At 37.2% G+C, this 24,957-nt stretch overlaps 1 protein-coding gene across 4 annotated transcripts in view; it reads left to right on the top strand.

Annotated features, from left to right (window-relative positions):
- Window positions 1–24,957, top strand: part of ARHGAP12 (Rho GTPase activating protein 12) — a 121,601-nt gene that overhangs the window by 13,918 nt on the left and 82,726 nt on the right. For all 4 annotated transcript variants that reach the window (XM_058681540.1, XM_058681539.1, XM_058681541.1 and 1 more), the window contains exons 2-3: window positions 4,314–4,352; window positions 6,438–7,192. In XM_058681540.1, coding sequence (XP_058537523.1) covers window positions 6,515–7,192 — 678 coding nt within the window. In that variant the 5' untranslated portion in view covers window positions 4,314–4,352; window positions 6,438–6,514. The remainder of the gene's footprint in view (window positions 1–4,313; window positions 4,353–6,437; window positions 7,193–24,957) is intronic.

Raw genomic sequence — 24,957 nt, forward strand, 5'->3', positions numbered from 1 at the left:
TGTATATTTGGTGGTATAACTAAAAACTCATTGTAAAACCCAATATCATATTTCTTCCCTTTTAAATTAGAGTATTTTCTCCATTCTTGTAACAATCCAAGAAGTTATTACGTCCACCCTTATTTCTGACTAAGATTTTATGGCACGAATCATTCTAAAATACCCTATGCAAATGTAATTTTTAGTAAAAAATGCTTGCTTCCTCAAATGCTTTGTTGTGTCCTCATTATTCTTTCAGATTTAAATCTCAGTTTTTAAATTTCTTTTACTACTCTATGTTTGTGTTCTCTCCTGCTTTCCAGTTACCCAAATATTTCCTGTATCCTTCTTCTGTCCCTGTTTTTGCTATTTCTTCATGGCCAATATAGTTGATAATATTAATCACTATATTTTTCTTCTCTTCTTTAGGCCTAAAGAAATGTCTTACATCCTACACGTTTTTATTATTAGAAAACAGGTGTCATGCATTGTGAAAAACTCTAAGTGCCTGATAAGTGGCCTATGATTTTTTGTTGTGCAAGTGTACAATTTAAAAAATTATTGGGGCGCCTGGGTGGCTCAGTCGGGTAAGTGGCTGACTTCGGCTCAGGTCATGATCTCACGGTCTGTGAGTTTGAGCCCCGCATTGGGCTCTGTGCTGACAGCTCAGAGCCCGGAGCCCGTTTCAGATTCTGTGTCTCCCTCTCTCTCTGACCCTCCCCTGTTCATGCTCTGTCTCTCTCTGTCTCAAAAATAAATAAATGTTAAAAAAAAAATTAAAAAAAATAAAAAAATAAAAAATTATTTGCTGGTATAATTCTTTATGCTAGAACTTAATGCTGGAGTTGTCCTTAACTATTTTATTGTGCTCATTACGTTTAACTGATTTCTTCAGTAGAGTAGAGGCCTGTTTACGAATTGTTCATTTTATTTATTTATAATTTTTTAGGGAGATTATTCATTTTAAACAAGTACTTTCAAAACTACGTGGAGGGCTTCATGTCAAAAAAAAGTGGCCTAAATTGTACTTTTTAAGTTGGTTAATATTTACTTATATTTTTAAATGGTTTCTTTTTTTTTTTTTTAATTTTTTTAGGGGCGCCTGGGTGGCTCAGTCGGTTAAGCGTCCGACTTCAGCTCAGGTCATGATCTCACGGTCCGTGAGTTCGAGCCCCGCATCGGGCTCTGGGCTGATGGCTCAGAGCCTGGAGCCTGCTTCCGATTCTGTGTCTCCCTCTCTCTCTGCCCCTCCCCCATTCATGCTCTGTCTCTCTCTGTCTCAAAAATAAATAAAAACGTTAAAAAAAAAATTAAATTTTTTTAAATGTTTATTTGTTTCTGAGACAGAGACAGAGCATGAGTGGGGGAGGGGCAGAGAGAGAGGGAGACACAGAATCTGAAGCAGGCTCCAGGCTCTGAGCTGTCAGCACAGAGCCCGACGCAGGGCTTGAACTCACAAACCATAAGATCATGACCTGAGTGGAAGTCGGACGCTTAACCAACTGAGCCACTCAGGCGCCCCTGGTTTCTTTTTTTTTTTTTTTTAATGTTTGTTTCTTTTTGATAGAATGAGAGAGAGACAGAGCGAGTGCAGAGGAGGGGCAGAGAGAGGGAGACACTTTGAATCAGAAGTGGGCTCCAGGCTCTGAGCTGTCAGCACACAGCCTGACGTGGGGCTCAAACTCACGAACCGCGAGATCATGACATGAGCCAAAGTCAGATGCTTAACCGACTGAGCCACCCAGGTGCTCCAAAGTTGGTTAATATTTATGCACGTGAGGCTATATTAATATTTTGTTGCTCATGGCATTACAATTGCTATACTCATTGTACATATATGTGTTAGATTTAAATTGTAGACTCATCCCCCTAAAATTATAGACTCATTAATTATGGATGCATTTACTGTATTTCTCTTAAGATTGTGTTCATTTGTTTACTTTTTTGATATACCTAGTAAAGATACCATGCTGAGAGATGTAGTTGATTAAAACAGATGTCCTGGGGGAGGAAGATAACATGTGCTGAGCTGTGTAATTTGCCGTGGGAAAGAAAATGAGGGGGGAAAAAAAAGGCAGACAGAAAGGAGGAGGCTATTAGATTTTAAAATAGCATGGTAGAAAGTTCTGAAGCTGACGTGGAAGAAGAGAAGTAAAAGATGTAAGGAGTTGTATATATCTGTTCTTGTTGAAACATGAGGAAGAAAACTGGTAAGAGTCATGGAAAGCCTACATGGGTGTTGTTGAAACTGCCGAGTAAAGCAGTGGTTGGTACTGGGTCAGTAGATATGCAAAAACTTTATAGGTGGTTGGGTACTTAGTTTTAAGATGTGTGTGTGTGATGAGTGTGGATGGGGGAGTGTGGTGATGAGTACAGAATGTATTTCAGTTCGAGGAGAGCTGTGCTCAGAGCATTATAGTTGGATGAGTAAGATTCAAATCAAAATACTTGAGAGGGTAAAATAGCAGGATAAACAGTGCTTAACCTATCTAAAGAGAAGAATCCACAAGTTTGGAGAATAGAGAAAAAGATAAATGTTTGTTTTAATATAGCTTATGTTTTTAAATAAAATTAGGCAATATAATATACTTGCAGATAATTTTCACTTAGATCTCAGTTTTTAGAGCTACCCCATAATTATTTTAATTTTCTTTGAATCCATAACTTAAAATAAGGCTTTCCTCTTTTTTATTTTATGTAACTTTTCCTAGACCTTGGGTTGTGATACATAATTCCTGCTATGTGACTTTCTAGAAGTTTATAATTTTAGTAGTCTCTCTTAGGGGCTTCCCAATTTCATTCCCCACCTCACCACCCCAGTATTATAACTAGAAAACTATGTCAGCTCCATTTCCCCTATTCTTATCCCATGTGTCTACTCCTGTTCATGTTGTCTGCCTTGATATCCAATTTCTTTTTCTATGTAGAAGTCTTTTGGCTACTTCTCCATCTTCTTTGTCCTCCCAGTCTCATTTTTTTTTAAACTTTAGATTGCATGTCTCATGTTGAACATAGTGAACTGACTACTTCATCTTTCTCTCTAACTCCTCCTTCATATTTATCTTTGTAGTCACAGGGCAGGGTGTAGTCATAAAGCCTGGCAGTGAAAGGGACTGAGCATGGATTGGCTTTTAACCTATTGTTGGTCCCCACTGCCCAGCCTCTCTCCTACTAGCGTGACATACAGTTTTCTTGTTATTCTTCATACTTTCCTTTTCTTCATTGCTGCGGATAAATACCTGACTGCTTATGGTATGTATGAGCTTAGAGGTGTTGCTTAAGTTACTTTATTACTTCCTGGAAAGCAAAAGAAAAAAAAAATCACCTGAGGAGAAGTATTTCAGTGTGGAATTTTAAAAAGTTGTAGTGAAAAACTTTTATGTAGGTAAAAGGATTAAAGCACATACTGACTAATGTCCTGGTAATGCATGAAAGTAAAGGCTGAACATTTGGAAGGTTAGACTTTCTATTTACTGCTATTGGAAAGACCATGCAGATCTGGTGGGGCTCGGGTGGGATAGAGATAGGAAGTAGGTTTTGCATGTTGTAAGTTTTAGGTACCTACTAAAATACCAAGTGGATTTTGTTGTTGTGGTCCAATAATCTCTTTTGATCTAGAAGACTCTTCCTCCCTTATTCATTTTTCCATGAAATTGTATTTCTTGAAGAGTTCAGGTCTGTTATCTAATAGAATGTCTTATACTTTGGAATTAATTGTTTCTTAACAATTAACAAGATTTAGCATGTTTTTGACAAGAATACAACTTAGGCAACATTGTGTACATCACATTAGGAGGCATATATCATCAAGGTTGTCCCACTGTTGGTGTTACTGCATTTGATCACTTGGTTAAGCTCATGACTGCCAGATTTCTCTGTTGTAAAGGTGTATTTGTCTATTTATAATTAGTAAGTAATCTGTGGGGAAACATGTTAGGACTCCCAATCGCTTGGAGTGTTTGTTGTCATTCTCTTTATCCATTCAGTACCATAAACTTGAAAACCGTTTCTGTCATTTTAACAATTTTACAAAGGTTGCTTTCATATTATTAAAAATTTTTAAAGATATTTGTTAGAATAAAAAATAAGGGGCAGAAATGAAATTGAAACCATGTGAGAGTGAAGTAGGAGGGGCAGTGGTGAAGCATACCTTGTATTTGTCCACGTTTGGAGGGTGGTGCGGAACAGTCTTGAGATATAAAATTGTACTGTTTCATAGAGCTGTTATAAAAATGTGAGCAACACATGACAGCTATTCTAAATCATGAACAATATTATTAGCCTTCTTAAAGCAATCCTGGTTAAAGTTAATGAACTTTATTATTTTTTTATAGGTTTAAATGAAATACTGGATATTTATTTCTTCCTTTAAGGTAAGTTTTTTATTTTTAATCTTTTTCAAAACATTATTAAATTTGTTATCCAAGTACTTTGTCCAGAAAGTAAAAGTTTTAGTTACTGAAATTGTGTCACTAATTTATCATCTGGACTTATGGGCTTTATCTATTACAGAGAAGAAAAATGTCCTCAAGGAAATGATTGTTACTGTACATACAGCACCCAGTAATACTATGCCCAGCATTTGGGTGCTGAAGAGAATTGGTAGGTTATCATGGGACCTTAGGTTTACACATTTGTGGTGTATCTCGGTATTCAGAATTGCTTAGCTTTGCCTTAGGATCCTTGAGCCTTGGGTTAATATTAGTTTCCTAGGGCTGCAATAACAAAGTGCCACACACTGGGTGGCTTAACACAATAGAAACTTATTCTCTCCCAGTTCTGGAGGCTAGATGTCCCAAATAAAGGCAGGGTTGTCCTCCATTTGTGAAGGCTTTAGCAAAGACTTTCTTTGCCTCTATCTTCTGGTAGCTGCTGGGTGTCCTTGGGGTTCCTTGCTTATAGCTGCCTCACTCCATTTTCTGCCTCTGACTTCACGTAGTTTTTCCTCTATGTGTTTCCTTTCTCTGCCTCCAGATCCCCCTCTCCTTATAAAAACACCAGTCATTGGATTTTGGTCCTACCCTAATGACATGTAACCTCATCTTAAATTGATTACATCTGCAAAGATCCTATTTCCAAATAAGGTCACATTCATAGGTCCTGGGTTTATGACTTAAACATACCTTTTTTGGGGAACACAGTTCATCCTACAGCAGTTGGTACTTGAGTTGTAGTAATATCGAGATGCTATGATCACTTTGAAGCTTGAATACTGTATTCTATGAAGTACTAAAGTATTTTGGAATTGATATAGAAATAAAAGTGAATCCCTAGATTTCTCAAGCCAAGTTAGAACTCATTCTGCAACAGACTTTGAGTGGTAGAGGGGGTAAGAATTTTTAACATTTATAAATAAAAAGATTGGGGGCACCTGGGCAGGCTCAGTCTGACTCGATTTTTGGCTGAGGTCATGATCCCAGAGTCATGGAATGGAGCCCCACTTCGGGTTTTGTGCTATGCATGGAGCCTGCTTAAGATTCTTTCCCTCTCCCACCCCCTCCTCTCCCCCTTCCCACCCACCCTACCAGCTCCTGCTCTCTGTCTCTCAAAAAAAAAATTATAAGGCTGGTTATTTATTTCCATTTGTGGGATTCAGCCTGACAAGGATTGTGACCCTCCTGAGGTACAACATGGAAACAAAGTAAACTAGGAGTTTTGTTTTCTTCATGAGCATACTTTGTCTGGAAATAACAGTATTCTCCTTTTTATCCATTTATGTTAGACGAAACTCATATAATTGGATAATTTTTTAAAGCACATTAATACTCTTGACCATTTTAGAAAATAGTACAGGGTTACTGAAATTCAGTTCCAGCTTCAAAGAAGGACTTAGATAAGTGAACCTAGCTCAGTTCTTGGCTCTTGGTAAGTGCCTAAGATGTATTTGTTATTATTAGTGAGCCTTTCTAAGAAAGTGAAGGAGGTTTTAGGTAGTCATGAAAAGAAGGAAAATTCTCACCTCTTATTTATTATTATTTTTTTCTGTCTGGCTGGTTAGCATATTTACTGTTCCAGTAATTGGTTTGGTTTTGCTTATAAATGACTGGAAAATGTAGATTACAGTTAGAATGGATGTTTTTAATGTAGGAAAATACATATGATATTAGACATATGTTTACTTTTTGGAGGGTGAAGGTAATATTTTTTAAAACTGTTTATTTATTTATTTTGAGAAGGAAAGAGTGCACTCCCATGTTAGCAGGGTAGGGGGCAGAGAGAGGGACAGGGAGAGAATCCCAAGCAGGCTCTGTGCTGTCAGCACAGTCTGTCAGCTCATGAACCGTGAGATCATGACCTCAGCCGAAGTCAAGAGTCGGACGTGTAACCGACTGAGCCACCCAGGCGCCCTGGTAGTATTCTTTAAATACCTTGATTATATGATGCTTTTGGATAAATATTAAAAATCCAGGCTGTGTTAACTTTTTCTTTATTCTCTTCTTCCATTTAAATAAAAATAGCTGTATTAATCCAACAAGGTATAAAGCCATAATGTGGCATACCATCCTGTTTGAGAGGTGAACATTACTGAATAAAAATGGCTGACAGAAGTGGGAAGACTATTCCAGGACAAGTGTATATTGAAGTGGAATATGATTATGAATATGAAGCTAAGGACAGAAAGATCGTGATAAAACAAGGAGAACGATACATCTTGGTGAAAAAGACCAATGACGACTGGTGGCAAGTCAAACCAGATGAGAACTCCAAAGCCTTTTATGTGCCAGCTCAGTATGTCAAGGAGGTCACCCGTAAAGCTCTCATGCCACCTGTTAAACAGGCAGTTGGACTGCCAAATAATTCTATGAAAATGATACAGAGTCTTCATCTTCAGAGGTCAACAGAAAATGTGAACAAATTGCCTGAGCTTTCGAGCTTTGGAAAGCCGTCATCGTCTGTTCAAGGAACAGGTCTTATTCGTGATGCCAATCAGAATTTTGGACCCAACTATAATCCATGTCAGACTGTGAACCTAAGCCTGGACCTGACCCATAATAATGGAAAGTTTAACAGTGATTCACATTCTCCTAAAGTTTCTGGCCAGAATAGGACGCGCTTATTTGGTCACTTTCCCGGCCCGGAGTTCTTGGACATAGAGAAAACTAGCTTCTCCCAGGAACAATCCTGTGATTCAGCAGGAGAAGGCTCAGAAAGAGTACATCAGGATTCTGAATCTGGTGATGAACTTAGCAGCAGCTCCACTGAGCAGATAAGGGTAAGATGAAAAGTAGAATGATGGAGCACTTGTACTACCATAACAAAAATATTGCAGATTTTAATTAAAATCTTTGTAGGAGTTAGGCATTGTTCATTTTGCTTTGTTATTAGAATAGGTTCTATCCTGGCTAAATGAGGTGGAGAATAGTGTAATAACTTGTAGAGTTCATAAAGGTTGGCCTTATGGTTTCCATAGTTCTCGTACCTTTGTGGGACTAGAGCTGCCTCAAGTGTGGAAAAGTTTTTTTTGGTCTTCACTATTGATAATGCATAGGGTAGAAAGGATTTACTTACCCAGTGATATTTCTTTTACTAGACCAACTTTGTTTTCTAATTGTACTCATTTGGCTTATTTGTGATAAGTTTTCAGGTAATAGTGGGAATATGAGGAAAGGTGTCACTGGAATGTTAGCTGCTAACTCTTGTTCTTTAAAACTTGTTTATTAACCTCTAATATTTAGAAACTAGCTGACACATCTTTGCCTTCATTCATGCACTTTGGTGTCTTAAGTGTTTAAATATACACACTTGTTTGCATAGAGCATTGGCCTGAAAAAGATTGTGTGTCAGTGATTTGATTTTTTTCCTCCTTATCCAACTTTATTTTGAGATTAGTTTATGCCAGCTTGTCATGTAAAGTGAAATAAAATTAAAAGCAATTGCATGAAATCAAAACTTGAATGTATTTGGATAAGTCTAATTAAAAAAATTTTTTTTAAATGTTTTATTTATTTTTGAGAGAGAGAGAGAGAGATGGAACGAGTGGGGGAGGGACAGAGCGAGAGGGAGACACAGAATCTGAAGCAGGCTTCAGGCTCCAAGCTGTCAGCACAGAGCTTGATGCAGGGCTTGAACCCATGAACTGGGAGATTACGACCTGAGCTGAAGTAGTTTGCTTAACTGACTGAGCCACCCAGGTACCCTGGAGAAGTCTAATTTTAAGTGAAATTGTAAATTGATAAATTTTTGGTCTAAAGCTCTGTTGTAAGATTTATTCATCAAGTTAAGTCAGTAATTGTGAGGCTGGTCTTAGATGTGGTCTGACTCTGATGGAACTAGTTTGTTCTTACTATAGCTTTTAATTTTTTTGTGACATTTTGAATGGAAAAGGGAAGATTCTCTAGAAAAATTTCTGATGTTTGAGATCAGGGCAGTTAATGAAGTAGCACTGCCAGTTTACCATCATGTGTCTTAGGAGGCTTCTATTTCTTTAGTCTTTATGAGATACTTTGACATAGGATATACAGTGTTTCCTGGAATTTTTCTGTTCATAGCTTCTTTTTGAACTAGCGGGACTTGGGAAAGATGCGTTTTCTATTACTGATAGCCATCACAGTTCACGGTATGTTTTATATTTATGTATCCCAGCAATCCTATGTTCTCTTCATTATGGTCATCTTAAATTCACTGCATGGAAGTTCATGGCTCCTGACCTCTCCTGAGCCCTTAACACTGCTTGGAAATCCTGCTAAATTTCTCTAGCAGGTCCTTTTCTTAACTGTTCATGACAAGTATTTCAAAACTTTATCATTTCTCTCATTCACCTGCTTTTCCCTGCTCTCTTAGGTCAAATAACTTTACCTTCTATTACCTTCTATTAGTCTGTAGCCTAAATAAAAGCTTTAGGATGGAAATGCTTCAGCTGTGGGGAGGATGTATTGCACAGCAGTTAATAGCACTGGCTTTAGATTTGGATCTGATTCCATACCACTTACCAGCTCTGCCATAATTGGGGCAAAGTGCTTAACCTCTGTGTCTCAGTTTCCTCATTTTAAAATGGGATCACAGGGTTGTTGAGGATTAAGTGGGCTACTATATCTAATATGCTTACAACTATGCTTTGCGTATAAGTACATTATGTATCTATTGCTATTTAATAAATTCCTCCCAAGTCTAGTGGCTTAAAACTGTAACATCTTCTCAGAGTTTCTGTGGTCCATAACTCAGAAGCCGGTTAAATGACTGGTTTTAAAGGCACAGGGTCTCATGAGGTTGTAGTCTTGTGAAGGCTTGGCTTGGGCTGGAGGAGCTGCCTCTAAAATGGTTCACTCACATGAAATTAGTTGGGCCTCTTCACAGGTGCTTGTGTTGTAGACCAGTTTTCCCTCAGGAGCAGTCCAAGACAGAGCAAGGTAGAAGCTACATTGTCTTTTATGCCAGTCTTAGAAGTCATACATTGTCATTTCCTATTAATTACACATCTCACTTCTATTCTGTGTGGGAGGAGACCATAAAGGGTATGTGTATCAGGAGATGAGGATCATTGGGGTCCATGTTGGGGCTGGCTAGCATAGTAAGTATTCAGTAAAATAGAGCTGTTGTTGTTATTTCTATTATTATTTCCACCATCAAATCTATAGGTACACCTGTATCAGCAGTCCCCTTTCCCCTTGTGTGGTGCAAGCATTGTCTCTCTTCTCCCCTCCATATCTGCTAAATATTATGCAGCATTGTGCTCATGTGGTTGATTATTTACCATGTTTTCTCCCTCATTTAAATCTCGTGTTTTTCACATTTTAGTAAAGCACTTCAATAATGCCTTCCCCTCTGAGTATCACTTTATCACCCTTTTCTTTTATTGACAACTCCCGGGAAGAGTTGTATGTATTTGCTTCTCTGCATTTTGTTGTTTCTCACTCACTCCTTAACCTATTCTAGTAGGACTTCTAGCTCCACCATTCTACCTAAACTGCTTCTGCTAAAAGGTACTCAGGTAAATAAATTTACAGACAATTGAAAACATTCATACACAGCCAATGCCATCATCATGGTGAACAAGATTAATAATCATATGACAATTTAAAATAATCTTTTACTGAGGCAGAGCATACAATCAAGTGTGTAAATTGCAGCAGTCTTAAATGCACAGCTTGATGGATTTGACTTACGTATACACCTCTGTAACCTTGAGCTGCTCCCCTGCCCCTCATGTGTCTGCTAGGAGATTGTCATTTTTCTGACTTATAGTGTCATTGGTCAATCTGCTTTAATTAAACTTTTCATTTTGAGATGCTTGTAGATTCATAAAAGCAGTTGTAAGACATAATACAGAGAGATTCCCTTGTGTCCTCTATCCAGTTGCAAAACTATACTGTCATATCACGATCAAGATGTTGTCATTTGTGGGGCACCTGGGTGGTTCAGTTGGATGAGCGACTGACTTCGGCTCAGGTCATGATCTTGCAGTTTATGAGTTTCAGCCCTGCATTGGGCTCTGTGCTGATGGCTCAGAGCCTGGAGCCTGCCTCAGATTCTGTGTCTTCCTCTCTCTGCCCCATCCCTGCTCATGCTCTGTCTCTCAAAAATGAATAAACGTTAAAAAAAAAAAAAGATATTGTCATTTGTACAATCTAGATACTGAGCATTTCCATCACCACAAGGATCCTTTATATTGCCCTTTTATAACCACATCCTCTTTCCTCCCATCCCCATCCCTCCTTAACCCTGGTTACTACTAATTTGTTCTCCATCTTTATAATTTTGTCATTTCAAGAATATTATATAAATGGAATCATATGCTATGAGGTTGGCTTATTCATTCAGCGTAATTCTCTGGAGATTGATCCAGGTAACTGTATCAGTGTTCGCTGTTTTTGTTGTTGACAAGTGTTCTGTGATATGGATGTACCACACTTTGTTTCACCATTAACCCATTGAAGAAAATCTAGGTTTCCAGTTTTCTGCTGTTGTAAACAAAGCTGCTATATATAAACATTTCTGCACAGGTTTTTGAGTGAACATAACTTTTTGTTTGTCTGGCATAAGTGCCCATGAGTATTGCTAATGTTATGGTAGATGTGTGTTTAATTTTTTAAAGAGACTGCTAAACTGTTTTCCAGAGTGGCTGTACCATTTATATTCCTACCAGCAATATATGTGATCCAGTTTCTCTGCATGCTCACTAGCATTTGATGTTGCACTGTTTTTTTGTTTTTGTTTTTGTTTGTTTTTTTTTTTTTAGCCATTCTGAAAGGTGTGTAATAATATCTTGTGATTATAATTTGCATTTCTTAACAGCTAATGATGTTGAACATCTTTTCATATGCTCATTTGCCATCAATAGATCCTTTTAATTGAAATTTCCTTCATATCTTTTGCCCATTTTTTAATTGGACTGTTTGTTTTTGTACTCTTGAGTGTAGAGAGTTCTTTATATTGTCTAGATACTAGTTATTTGCCAGATACATGGTTTGCAAATATTTTCTCCCAGTCTATAGTTTGTCTTTTTATAGTCTTAACAGCATAGCTAGTTTAGTCAGGGTTCTCCAGAGGGTGTGTGTGTGTGTGTGTGTGTGTGTGTGTGTAAACTGCTTTTGTATCTTTGTGAAAAATCAGTAGGCCATATTTGTATGGATCTATTTCTGGATCCTCTGTTGTGTTTCACTCATATATGTGTCTTTCTGTACTCTAATATCAGACATCCTTGATTTTTTTTAATATTTAATTTTATTTATTTTGAAAGAGGGTGAGTGGGGGAAGGGCAGAGAGGAAGAGAGAATCCCAAGCAGGCTCCACTCTGTCAGTGCAGAGCCCAATGTGGGACTCAGACCCACAGAACTGCAAGATCATGACCCAAGTCAAAACCAAGAGTCAGATGCTTACCTGGCACCTCTCAGACATCGTTGATTACAGTAGCTATATAATATGTCTTAAAATCGGTAGACTGATTCCTCCCAATTTGTTCTTCAAAATTGTTTTAGTTATTGTAGTAGGCTAAATGATATTCACCAGAGATATCAGATCCTAATCCCTGGAACATTTCTTTTTTAAGAAAAAGATCTTTATACAGATAAGATTAAGTTAAGGATTTTGAGATGAAGAAATTCTCCTGGACCCTGCATGTAATCACAAATGTCCTTACAAGAGAAGAGCAGAGGGGGCATCGCACACAAAGAAGAAGGCTATGTGAAGATGGAGCACAGAGAGATTTGAAGATGCTGGCCTTGAAGACATGAGTGATGTGGCCACAAGCCAAGGAATACTGGCAGCCACCGGATGTTGGAAGAGGCAAAGAAAGCATTGTTTACTAGAGACTCTGGAGGAAGTGCAGCCCTGCCAGTTCCTTGATTTCAGCCTGGTGATACTGATTTTGGACTTCTGGCCTCCACAACTGGCAAGGAATAAATTTTTGTTATTTTAAGCCGCTTTGTATTAAGTTCTTACGGCAGCCACAGGAAACTACTCAGCTATTCTAATTCCTTTACTTTTCCTCATACATTTTAGAAGAGTCTGATCCATATCTATAAAACATCTTGCTGGGATTTTGATAGGAAGTACATTAACTTCCATGTCATTTTGGAGAAGATGAACATTTTTACTATGTTGTGTCTTTAATCTGTGTATATTGTGTGTCTCTTTCCACTTACTTAGATCTAATTTTATTTTTTTTCATCAGCGTTTTGTAGTTTTTGGTAAAAGTCCTGTATGTGTTTTGTTGTATTTACACGTAAGTATTTAAATTTTTTAGAGCAATTGTAAGTGATACTGAGTTTTTAATTTTGGTATTCACATATTCATTACTAGTATATAGAAATACAGTTGATTTATTTTTTTAAAGATTATATTTTTAAGTAATCTTTACACCAAATGTGGGGCTTGAACCTACAACCCTGAGGTGAAGAGTCTCATGCTCCACTGACAGTCACTCAGGCGCCCACGATTTGTTTTTATTCTTACTTTTGAACTTTTTTAATGCACCTTTAGACTTAAAGAAATATTGTGAAGAAATTATAGACTTCTGATATACCCCACACCTAGTTTTCACTGTTGTTAACATATTAGTATGATTTATTTGTCATAATTAATGAACTAATATTGATACATTATTAACTAAAGTCCATACTTTTTTCAGGAGTTCTTTATTTTCTATCTAATGTTCTTTTTTATCTCTTCCTGAATACCACATTACATTTAGTAGTTATGTGTCCTTAGGTTCTTCTTGGTTTTGATAGTTTTTCTGAGTTTCCTTGTTTATAATGACCTTGACAGTTTGGAGGAGTGTTGGTCAGGTGTTGTGGAATGACCCTATTTTGTAATTTGTCTCATGTTTTTCTCATGATTGGACTGTAGTTCTAGACTTTTGGGCAGGAAGACACAGAGGTAAAATGTCATTTTCATCACATCTTGTCAAGGGTAAATAACTACCAACATCATTTATCAGTGTTGATAGTGACCTTGATCACCTGATAGCTGTTATTGTCAGATTTTTCCACTGTAAAGTTACTCTTTTTCTCCCTCCCTTTCCATACCATGGTCCTTAGAAGGAAGTTGCTATAGTGGCCCATACATAAGAAGGGGAGGAATTATGCCCTACCTCTTTGAGTGTACAGTGTCTACATAAATTATTTGGAATTATTTTATATGAGAAATTTGTATGTTTTGCACCATTTATTCAGTTATTTATTTATATCTGTATAGACTCACAGATTTTTTCTTTATACCTTGCATTATGATCAATACTACTATATTTTGTTCCTCAATTATTTCAGTTTTGGCCTTTGAGAACTCTTTCAGGTGTGTGTATGTGTGTTTTAGCCATTCCTTACTTGCTGGCACTTCAGGATGCTCCATGCTCATCCTCTGTATTTTATGCCCCAGCCCTAGAATCAGCCATTTCTCCGTGGGGTCCCTTGTTTCTTTAACTGGAGAATGGTATTAGAAACCAAGTTCTGGGTGTCAGTGTGCTGATGCTACTAGGATGTCATGGCTTCTAGGCCCTCTGAGCTGACAGAGCAAGGAAATAAACATAGATATGCTAACTCATATATATACCCAATCTATAATTATTTCCATATGTAATCATCTGCATCTATGTTGAGCTAAACCTGGGTTCATATTGATGTCTTCCACTCTGTAATCTCTTCCTGCATGGATCATTGCTTATCTATAAACTTCCTCCCCAACATTGAGAAATGGGGCTTCCGTTGTCCACTATCCATTTGCATAATTGTTCAATACAGGTATAAGTGTATAGGAGTATCAGAATTGTTAACTTGTATCCCTGTGGATAGAACTTTATTAAATAGAATATAGTACTTCATATGCAGTTATTTTTTTTACTTTATTTATTTTTAAAGTTTTTATTTATTTTTGAGAAAGAGCACAAATCAGGGAGGGACAGAGAGAGGGAGAAAGAGAGAAAGAGAGCTAGCACGCCAAGCAGGCTCTGCTCTGCCAGCACAGAGCCCCACACGGGGCTCAAACTCATGAAACCGTGAGATCATGACCTGAGTCGAAACCAAGAGTCAGATGCTCAACTGACTGAGCCACCCAGGCGCTAAAATACTGGTTAGTATTTTTGTTTTTGTTTCCTAATGTTTGTTTATTTTGAGAGAAAGCAAGAGAGTAGGAGCTCACAAGCTGGGGAGTGGCAGCAAGAGAGAATCCCAAGTTGGTCCCATGCCCAGTGCGGAGCCCGTCATGGGGCTCGACCCCAGCCAGTATCAAGAGTTGGATAGCTAGCTCACTGAGCCACCCAAGCACCCCAAAATTCAGTTCTTTTTGATTTTAGTTTTACAGACTCATTTTCAAAGTTTCTTTGATCATCACCCTACCCACCCCCGCCCCCTCATTTTAATGAGGTTGCTGCATACATTTATAACATTTAAAAAAATCATATTCTGCTTTCTGTTTTGGGATTCCCCACACCACCTTGAGTTTCTGTATTAAAAAATTGCATACATTGAGACATTGAGGTTTGCTCTTTGAGCTGTAAAGTTCAGTGGGATTTGACAAATGCATACTATTGTGTATCCATAATTACAGTATCACACTGAATAGTTTCACCCCCCTAATTCCTTGTACTTCGGTTATTCACCCTCTCTCCCCTTCCCTCCCCTCCCACTCTTGGCAACCACTCATTATTTTACTCTCTCTGTAGTTTTGCCTTTTTTGGAGTATCTTTTAATTGGAGTCCTACAGTAGGTAGGTAGCCTTTTTCAGTTGGCTTCTTTAATTAGCAATGTATATTTAAGACTTATCCATGTCTTTTCATGGCTTGATAGCTCATTGCTTTTATTGCTGAATGTTTTGTAGGGATATAGACACAATTTGTCTATCCGTTCATCTTTTGGACTGGTGGTTGTTTCCAATTTTTGACAATTGTGAATAAAGCTGCAATAAATATTTGCATGAAGTTTTTTTGTATGGACATAAATTTCAGATGAGTTGGGAAATACCTAAGAACAATTGGGTAATACCTTGGATAAATATCTAAGATTGCTGGATAGTATGGTAAGACCATGTTTACCTTTTTTTTTTTTAATATGTATTTATTCTTTTAGAGAGAGAGAGAAATCACAAACGGGAGGGGCAGAGAGAGGGAGACAGAGAATCTGTAGCAGGCTCCAGGCTCTGAGCTGTCAGCACAGAGCCCAGCACGGGGCTTGAACTCAAGAACCATGAGATCATGACCTGAGCCAAAGTCTGACGCTTAACAGACTGAGCCACCCAGGCACCCCAAGACTATGTTTACCTTTGTAAGAAACTGTCAAATTATCTTTTAAAGTGCCTATACCATTTTGTATTCCCATCAGTAGTAGAGTTCCTGTTCTACATGAACATGAAGATGGTGAACCAGCATTTGGTATTGTTAGTTTTTTGGATTTTAGTCATTCTAATAGATGTGTAGGATCTGATTGTTTTAATCTGTGTTCCCCAATGACAAATGATATTGAGCATCCTTTCCTGTGCTTACTTTGCTGTCTTTTTATCTTCTTTGGTGAGATCTTTTGCCCATTTTAAAATTGTGTTTATTGTTGAGTTTTAGGAGGTTTTTCTAAAATCACATTGTATGTTTTGGATACAAATCCTTTATCAGATCTCTCTCTCTCTCTATATATATATATATATGTATATATCTCTCTATGTATATCTACAAATACTTTCTCCTAGTCCGTAGCTTATCTTTTTATTTTCATAACAGTGACCTTCACAGAGTAGAATTTTTAAATTTTATTAATAAAATGCAAAATTTAATTTTTTTTCTCCCAGACCGTGTTTTTACTGTTGTATCCAAAAACTCATTGCCAAATCTAAGATCATATAGATTTTCTGTTTTCTAGAATATGTATAGTTTTGCATTTTCTGTTTACGTCTGTGACCCATTTTGAGTTAATTCTTGTGAAAGGTGTAAAGTTTTTGTCTAGATTCTTTGTGTATATGTGTGTATATATGTATATATATATATAATGTATATTATATATATTATATATATTATATATATTGTATATGTATATTATATGTATATATATTATATATATATATTGTATATATATATATATACACAATATATATATATATATCTCCAGTTGTTCCCACTATGTACGGAAAGACTTTCCTTTCTCTGTTGAATTGCCTTTGTTCCTTTGTTAGTGGTCAGTTGACCATTTGTGTGTGATATATTTCTGGGCTGTTTTGTTCCATTGATCTTTGTGTCATTCTTTTGCCAATAACATGCTGTGTGGATTAGTGTAATTTTATAGTAAGTGTTGAAACTAGGGAGTGCATGTCTTCCAGCTTTATCATTCGTCAGTATTGTGTTGACTCTTCTAGGTCTTTTGCCTTTCCATATTAAGTTTAGATTCAATTTGTTATCTATAAAAGAGTTAATTGGGATTTTGACTGGAATTATATTGAATCTATAGATCAAGTTGGGAAGAATTGATGTTTTAACACTATTGAGTCTTCCAATCCATGGGCAAGGAATATGTGTTCATTTATTTAGACTTGCTTTTGATGTCTTTCCATTAGAGTTTTGTAGTTTTTTGTACCCTTTAGCTATCACTTCGCTATTCCTCTATCCATCCCTGCCCCAAACAACCTTTAATCTATTTCCTGTTTCTGTAAATTTTCCTGTTCTGAATGTTTCATTTTAGTGGAATCATATAAGATGTGCTTTTCTGTGATTGGCTTCTTTCACTTAGTGTAATGTTTTCAGTGTTCATCTATGTTGTAGCATGTATCAGTACATCTTTCCTTTTTATGGTGGAATAATAATCTATTGTTTATCCATCACTTGTTAGGCATTTTGCTTGTTTTCATCCTTTTTTTTTTTTTGCTACTGTGAATAATATTGTTATAAACACTTGTGTACAAGTTTTTGTGTGGGTATATGTTTTTACTTCTCTTGGGTAAATACCTAGGAGTGGAATTGCTAGGTGATAGGGTAACTCAGTGTTTAACTGTTTGAGTAACTGCCAGACTATTTTCCAAAGTGCCTATACTGTTTTGCATTCCCACCAGCAATATATGAGGGTTCCAATTTTTCCATATCTTCTTTAGGACTGGTTAGTATCTGACTTATCACAGCTGTCCTGGTGGGTGTGAAGTGGTATTCCATTGTGGCTTTGATTTGCATTTCCCTCATGATTAATGATGTTGAGTATCTTTTCATAGGTTCATTGACTACTTGTGTATTTTCCTTGGAGAAATGTCTGTTCAGATCTTTTGCCCATTATTAAGTTGTCTTTTTATTTGAGTTGTAAGAGTTCTTTATATAGCCTAGGTATAGCCCACTACCACATGATTTGCAGATACTTCTCCCATTTTGTGGGTTGTCTTCTCATTTTCTTGATAATGTGCTTTTAAGTACAAGTTTTAAATTTTGATCAAGTCCAATTTACCCATTTTTTTTTTAATTTTGTGCTTTTAGTGTCTTTGTTGCTAGTGCTTTTAGTGCAACTCCATCGCAAAATATGAGGTCAGGAAGATAGTCCTTCATTTTCTCCCAATAGTTTTAGCTCATAAGTTTAGTTTTGATCCATTTTGAGTTCATTTTTATGTATGGTATAAAGTAAGGGTCCAACTTAATTTTTTTTTTTCCAGGACCATTCCTTGAAAAGACTTTCTTTCCCTCATTGAATGGTCTTGGCAACTTTGTTGAAAATCAGTTGACCATAGACATGTATTTATTTCTGAACTGTTCAACTCCAGTGATTTATATGTATATCCTTATGCCTGTGCTAGATAGACTGTCTTGATTACTGTTTTGAAAGTTCAAAGTGTTGTCCCTTCTACTTTATTATTCTTTTTCAAGAGTGTTTTGTCTCTTCTGGCTCCTTTGTCATTTTATGTGGATTTTAGAATCAGCTTGTCAGTTTCTGCAAAGAAGACAGCTGGAAGTCTGATAAAGATGGTCAGAAGTCTGTAGATAGTTGGGGGAATGATGCCATTTTAACAATGTTAATGTTTCTTTCAGGGCAGATGTGGTGCTGAATTCCTTGTTTTGTTTGTTAAAGCAGGTGTTTATTTCTGCTTCATTTTGCTGCATAAAATCCTTGGATACAAAGAAAATTGGTGATTTTGGTTCTTTCAACACTTTAAATATTTCACCCTTCTCTTTTTGTTTGCTTGGTTTCTGATGAGAAGTATGCTATAATTCTTCAGTAGTTCAGGTGTTTTTTTCTTTTGGCTTCTTTCAAGCTTTTCTCTTGATCTTTGTTTTTTTTGCAGTTTGCATATGACCTGCCTTTCTGTAGGTTTTTTTATATTTATCCTGTTTTCAATTTGGGACGTTTCTTTTGACATATCTTCATGCTCATTGATTCTTTTCCCTGCCATGTCCATTCTACTGATCATCCCATCAAAGGCATTTTCTATTTTTTTTTTAACAGTGCTTTAATTTCTGGAATTTGTTTTTGATTCTGTTTTAGCTTTTCCATCTCTCTGCTTACATTACTTATTTGTTTTTGAATTTTTTTCTTTTATAGCTCTTATGATATTAATAGAAGTTAAATTCCCTGATAATTTGAAGATGTGTGCCATATCTGATGCTTGCTTTATGTTATCTCTTCAAATTTTTTTCTTGTCTTTTGCCATATCTTCTGATTTTTTGTTGAAAGCCAGACATGTTCTGTTGGGTAAGGGGAACTGAAGTGACTAGACCTCTAGTGTTAGGCTAATCTGGCAAGATATTGAATTGTGTTTAAATTTTGCTGTGGTTGTAGGTAGCAGAGGCTTTAAATTTCTCAATTATCCATGTTTGGGAGCTTTTCTGAGAGTTTCTCATTAATGTCTGGTTCCTCACTAAATCTCTCTGCTACCTCCCTGGCTAGGAGGGGTTGAATTACCTCATTACTTGGTCCACCTGGCTTCCACTATCACCGCGGGTTAGAGGATGGCTTCCTTGCTGTTTGACAGTAACGTAAGTTCTGATTGTCCCAGTAGGCTGTGTGTGTGTGTGTGTGTGTGTGTGTGTGTGTGTGTGTGTGTTGGGGGTGGAGGTTATCTTGTTACTGTCTGGTAATGACTCCTAGTTTCTTCTTCTGCCTTCTCTGACACCACTCAGGTGGGCATTTTGGAGTGCCTTGTTCCAGCCTGGTAAGTGTGAAGATCTAGGTTACCTGTTTGCCATTGTTGGTAATATGTGGTGAGACTGTTGGGGTTTTTTTCTATGTAGCATTTGGCTGATGCAGAGTGGTTATGTATAAAAGTTTTCAGTCTTGCTAAATCTTCCTCTTTTTTGGTCCTTTTGTTAGAGCAGGGATTTGTTGGGGCCTTTTAGTCTGTCTGTTAGTGTTTCTGTTTTTTGCTGACTTCTGCCTTCAAATCTGGGATATATGAAGCCAAAATTAAACATAGGAAACTCACCACCATGTTGTTCGTTGGGTCCTGAGGTCACTAGTTGGTCTACTTTCTCTCTACTTTTCAGAGTCTGTGTGTGTTTTAATAATTTAATAATAGTAATTCCTAATCCATTCCCCTCACTCTCTTCCCTCTGGCAACAACTGGTTTGTGCTCTATTTATGAGTCTGTTTCTGTTTATTTGTTTTGCTTTTCAGATCCCACATGTAAGTAAAATCATATGGTATTTGTCTTTCTCTGTTTGGCTTATTTTACTTAGCATGATACTCTCTAGGGCCATCCATGTTGTTGTAATAATGGCAGATCTCATTCTTTCTTATGGCTGAGAGTGTGTGTGTATGTGTGTACCACATCTTTATCCGTTCATTTGTGGGTGGACAGATGTGTTCTTGTGTTTGTTTTGTATTACATCCAGTGTTTTTATTTGTACTTCGTGTGAGGAATAGGGAAAAGCACATTTACTTCTTTTTCCCAGAATGGAAGGTAATTGATAAGTTTTCAGTGGTACTTTTTAAGTATTAATTTTCTTTAAAAAATTTTTTTTATGTTTATTTATTTATTTATTTATTTTTTAATTTTTTTTTTCCAACGTTTTTTATTTATTTTTGGGACAGAGAGAGACAGAGCATGAACGGGGGAGGGGCAGAGAGAGAGGGAGACACAGAATCGGAAGCAGGCTCCAGGCTCCGAGCCATCAGCCCAGAGCCTGATGCGGGGCTCGAACTCACGGACCGCGAGATCGTGACCTGGCTGAAGTCGGACGCTTAACCGACTGCGCCACCCAGGCGCCCCTTTATGTTTATTTTTGAGAGAGAGAGAGAGAACATGAGCTAGGGAGGGGCAGAGAGAGGGAAACAGAGAATCCCAAGAAGGCTCTGCACTGTCAGCGCAAAGCCTGATGTGGGGCTCAAACCCAAGAATTGTGAGATCATGACTGGAGCTGAAGTTGGATGCTCAACCGACTGAGTCACCCAAGTATCAGCTGCCCCAAGTATTAATTTTCTTGACCTCTTAACAGTCTTGTTAGTTTTGGCATCTCTGAGATACCCTCTCATCATAAACTCCTATTGCGTCCTGTACTCCTCCTTTGTTGTACTCACTGCATTTATGATTATTTTCTTCTTTTTCTTTAGTCAGTCTGTAATCTCCAGGCCATACTAGTTATTATGTCTTGTCTATCTCTGCATATCGAGTGCCCTTAGTGTAGTGCATGGTACATAATATGCTGAATGTTTCTGGAATGATGACCAGTGTTTAGCTACAAATGCATGAAGTCAAAGGGGAAAGGGAAACCTAGATTAATGTCCCATCAAAGGCATGTTCCTTTTTGAAAAGTAACCGAGAAGTATTGTGACCCTTGCTTGCAGCATGGATTTTATCAAAGAATATTAGGGAGATGAAGTTGGAGGAGTTGGTTTTAGAGATTCCAGAATTTGAGTCAAAATTATAAAATTCAGTTTGGCCCTTCACTTGCAGTGAAATGGACACATCATATTTATTGTCTTCCTTAGAGCAGTAGGTTTTTAGGTCATTTCAAAGTTCATATTAATGGTTGATAAGAATATGAAACTTTGAAAATCAGTATGTTAGTTCAGAGCTCTAAACCTTTAAATAGCCTTAAAAACTGTACATTTTGCTCCTGATACCCTGTTTTCCCTTCATGATCTCACTAATGCCCCTTTAATATATGACATATCAGCCTGGAGTATCAAGTTTCCCAGTTCCCTATAGGTAGAAAGTATGGTCTTAAACTGGAGAGTAAGGGGTGCCTGGGTGACTCAATCAGTTAAGCATCCAACTCTTGATTTAGGCTCAGGTTATGATTGCAAGGTTCATGAGTTCGAGCCTGGAGTTGGGCTCCATGCTGACAGTGCAGAGTCTGCTTGGGATTCTCTCTCTCTCCCTCTCACTTCCCCTCACCCACCCACTTCTTTCTTTCTGTCTCTCTCTCTCTCTCTCTCTCCCCCAATAAATAAATAAGCAAACAAACAAACTTTTAAAAAAACCCACAAAAACTGGAGAGTAGAAATGGTATTTTGTAGACCTTTATCTATGGGCTCGTGCCAGACAGAGAAATGAGGACTGACAACCTGCCATAAATTTAGGAAGGCCAAACAACTCTAATGCCTAGAATCATTATTTTAAAAATACAATATGAATGTTTATCATGATGACCATAAATCTAGAAATGTTTGGATTAAGTTCTAGCTTTTTATGTTGGCAGATATGTTTATAAAGGAGTGTCTTCACTGACCATGATAAGCTAATGCATTTGAAACCTAATCTTAAATTAATCTGGAAAATTTTATATATGGAGCAGTTCATCAACATTTTGAGGTGTTATTCTTCTCTGGGTTCACAAGATCAGTTCCTTATTTGTTATAGATTTACACTTCGTTTCTAATTGAAAAAACATTTAAATATTTCCTTTTAGTCCCTTTATTGCCAAATTGTGTTGGCTGTTGAAATAGATGTTTATTGTGTTTAAAAATTCAAATTTAACTATACATATGTACGTTTGTATATTTACAAACATTTATATTGTATGTGCAGTTTCACTATAGGGAATATTTTAAAAACTAACATACAAATAGAATATCTGTTATGCAAAGAAGAATGCTTGAGGGATGTAATTTTTCAGGCTAATTGGATTTTCTGGTTAATACAGGAATAGGTATAAAATGTTTCAGGGTTTGTTAGAGATTTTCCTAAATCCATTTCCACATAGATGGTGCTGACTCTAAAAACAGATCTAAATTAGCTTTGTATAGCAAAAACTAATAATGTCTCCTGTCATCCAAATCTTTGTTCACTGTTAATAGATCTTTTTGTTAAATCCTTCCGCTGCCACACTGCTGGAACCAGTGGAGTCATTACTTAGCTGCATCTAGGCAGAATGTTGATGTTTTGAAACTATTTAGTGTCCTTAACTTTCCTTTGTTTATATTTTCCTCCATGAATGACATCTGTTTCTGCTTTACAGAATCATCTTCTAGTCACACCTTTCTACTTAATTAAATAGGAAAGAAAAATAGTTTTAAAAGTTGGTTTTATTTTTATTATTATTAAAACAATTTTTTTTATGTTTATTTTTGAGAGAGAGGGACCGAGTGGGAACGGGGGAGGGGCAGAGAGGGACACACAGAATCCAAAGCAGGCTCCAGGCTCCATGCTGTTGGCACAGAGCCCAATGTGGGGCTTGAACCCATGGACTTCAAGATCACAGCCTGAGCTGAAATTGTACACTTAACTTACTGAGCCACCCAGGTGCCCCCAGAAACCTGGATTCTTCAAGTGGAAGTTTTAGGGTGAGTAATTATGGAGTAAAAATTGATAAATCTTCTTTAAGGAAATTTAGGCATAAATATCTGGGTAGATGGCAGTTTGGTAGAGGAGCTAGATGAGCTTGAAGTTGTATTTGGGGTGAAGCTGAAGGCAAAATTGATTGAGGTCTTTTAGGATAACTGATCTTAGCTTCCTTCTGGAACAAAGAGCCTGTTTTATTTTAGCATAGATCTATTTATCAGGCTCCTTCTTTCTAAATTGTTTTTGTTTTGATCTTTTGAGGATCTAGGGAAAGGAATGAATCGTCTAAGAAAGTGCCTCCATGTGCATTCATGCATACAGTTTCATTGGGCTCACAGTTCACCTTTTATGTCCACCTCCCTTTCACCTCTTCTCTGACCTTTTCTCACTTTTTCATTTTCTAAGGTGTCTTTCAACTTTCTTCTAAACTCTACCTGTCCTTCTACTTTGATTCCTAATGCATTTGGTCTTATTTTACATTCGTTTACTTTTTTCTGCTTTAATCCCTGTGATTGGTCAGAATGTAGCTGTTAAGTGGTAGACACCAACTGTGACTAGGTGAGGCAGAAGGGAATTTAGTGGGTCATGTAACCAGGCTACAGGAAGTGTTTATTCATTAGAGCTAGGGCCTTGTTCACTGTTAGGATTCCTTTTATCACTTGTGTCTCATATCTCTGATTCTGTCTCCATGATTTTGTTATTCTTCCAAACAGACTTCTTCCTCATGGCTGTAGATGAGTTGCTGGCAGCTACTAGGATCACATCCTCAGTTTTATAGTAGAGTATCTTATTTTCTTTTCTTAGTTCTAGTTTAGAAAATCTCAGAGAAGAAATTGGGCTTGGCTTGTGACATGCTTGTACTTATGGCCAGGGACCCTACCCAAACCGCATGGTTGGAATTTACAGAGAAACAGTTCTCCCAAAGAAATAGTAGGTATGCTGTTCCCAGAATAAGGGAGAGGTGCCAGGCAGACAGTATAGTTATCAACCATATCCTCTGTTTCTGAGATTGATTCTCTGGGTCTTCTCACATTGTATCTGTTCATATCAGGTCAGTCATTGACACCAGCTGTTCTGAAAGCCAGGGATCGAGCTAGCAAGGATGGAATACCCAGACTGATTCTGGTTCAGCATATGAAGTTTTGAAGATCCAGATTTCAAATGGAGAGGAATTCTCTGTGCCAAAAAATAGGAAGAGCAAATTTTTGTGCATATCTTGTTCTCTTCAGAGTATAGCCTTTAAAGCCAAAGATTGTGTCCTACCTATTTCTTCCAGTAAACTTTTGACAGCAAATAATGTAGTGAATAATCTGTATAGTGAAGCAGGTACTGATTTAAAAAAAAAAAAAAAAAACCACCACCACCTTAATATGATATGCCTACAGTTGACAAGAGGTGAACTTGTGATGACGAGCTGAATTTTATGTGTCAACTTGGCTGGACCATGGTGCCCAGATATTTGGTTAAATATTATTCTGAATGTTTCTGTGAAGGTGTTTTTTGGATGAGATTTACATATAAGTCAATGAACTTTGAGTAAAGCAGAATACTCTCCATAATGTGGATGGACTTAATGGAGCAGACGATAGACCCTCCCCAAAATGAGAAGAAATTCTGCCTGCAGACTGCCTTTGAACTCGAACTGGTACTCTTCCCTTAGTCTCCAGCTTGCCAGCCTACCCTGCAGATTTTGGATTTGCCAGTCCACCACAATTGCATGAGCCAATTCTTTAAAATAAATCTTTCTTTCTCTATATATACACACATATATCCTGTTGGATCTGTTTCTCTGGAGAACCCTAATTCACCAGATATGCAACTGAATATTCCAGGCTTTTGTCATCACAGTTAGAGCCAGAAGAAAGATATGAAGTT

This window comes from Neofelis nebulosa, chromosome 8 (genome assembly GCF_028018385.1).
Source record: "Neofelis nebulosa isolate mNeoNeb1 chromosome 8, mNeoNeb1.pri, whole genome shotgun sequence".
In the NCBI taxonomy this organism is placed as follows: Eukaryota; Metazoa; Chordata; class Mammalia; order Carnivora; family Felidae; genus Neofelis; species Neofelis nebulosa.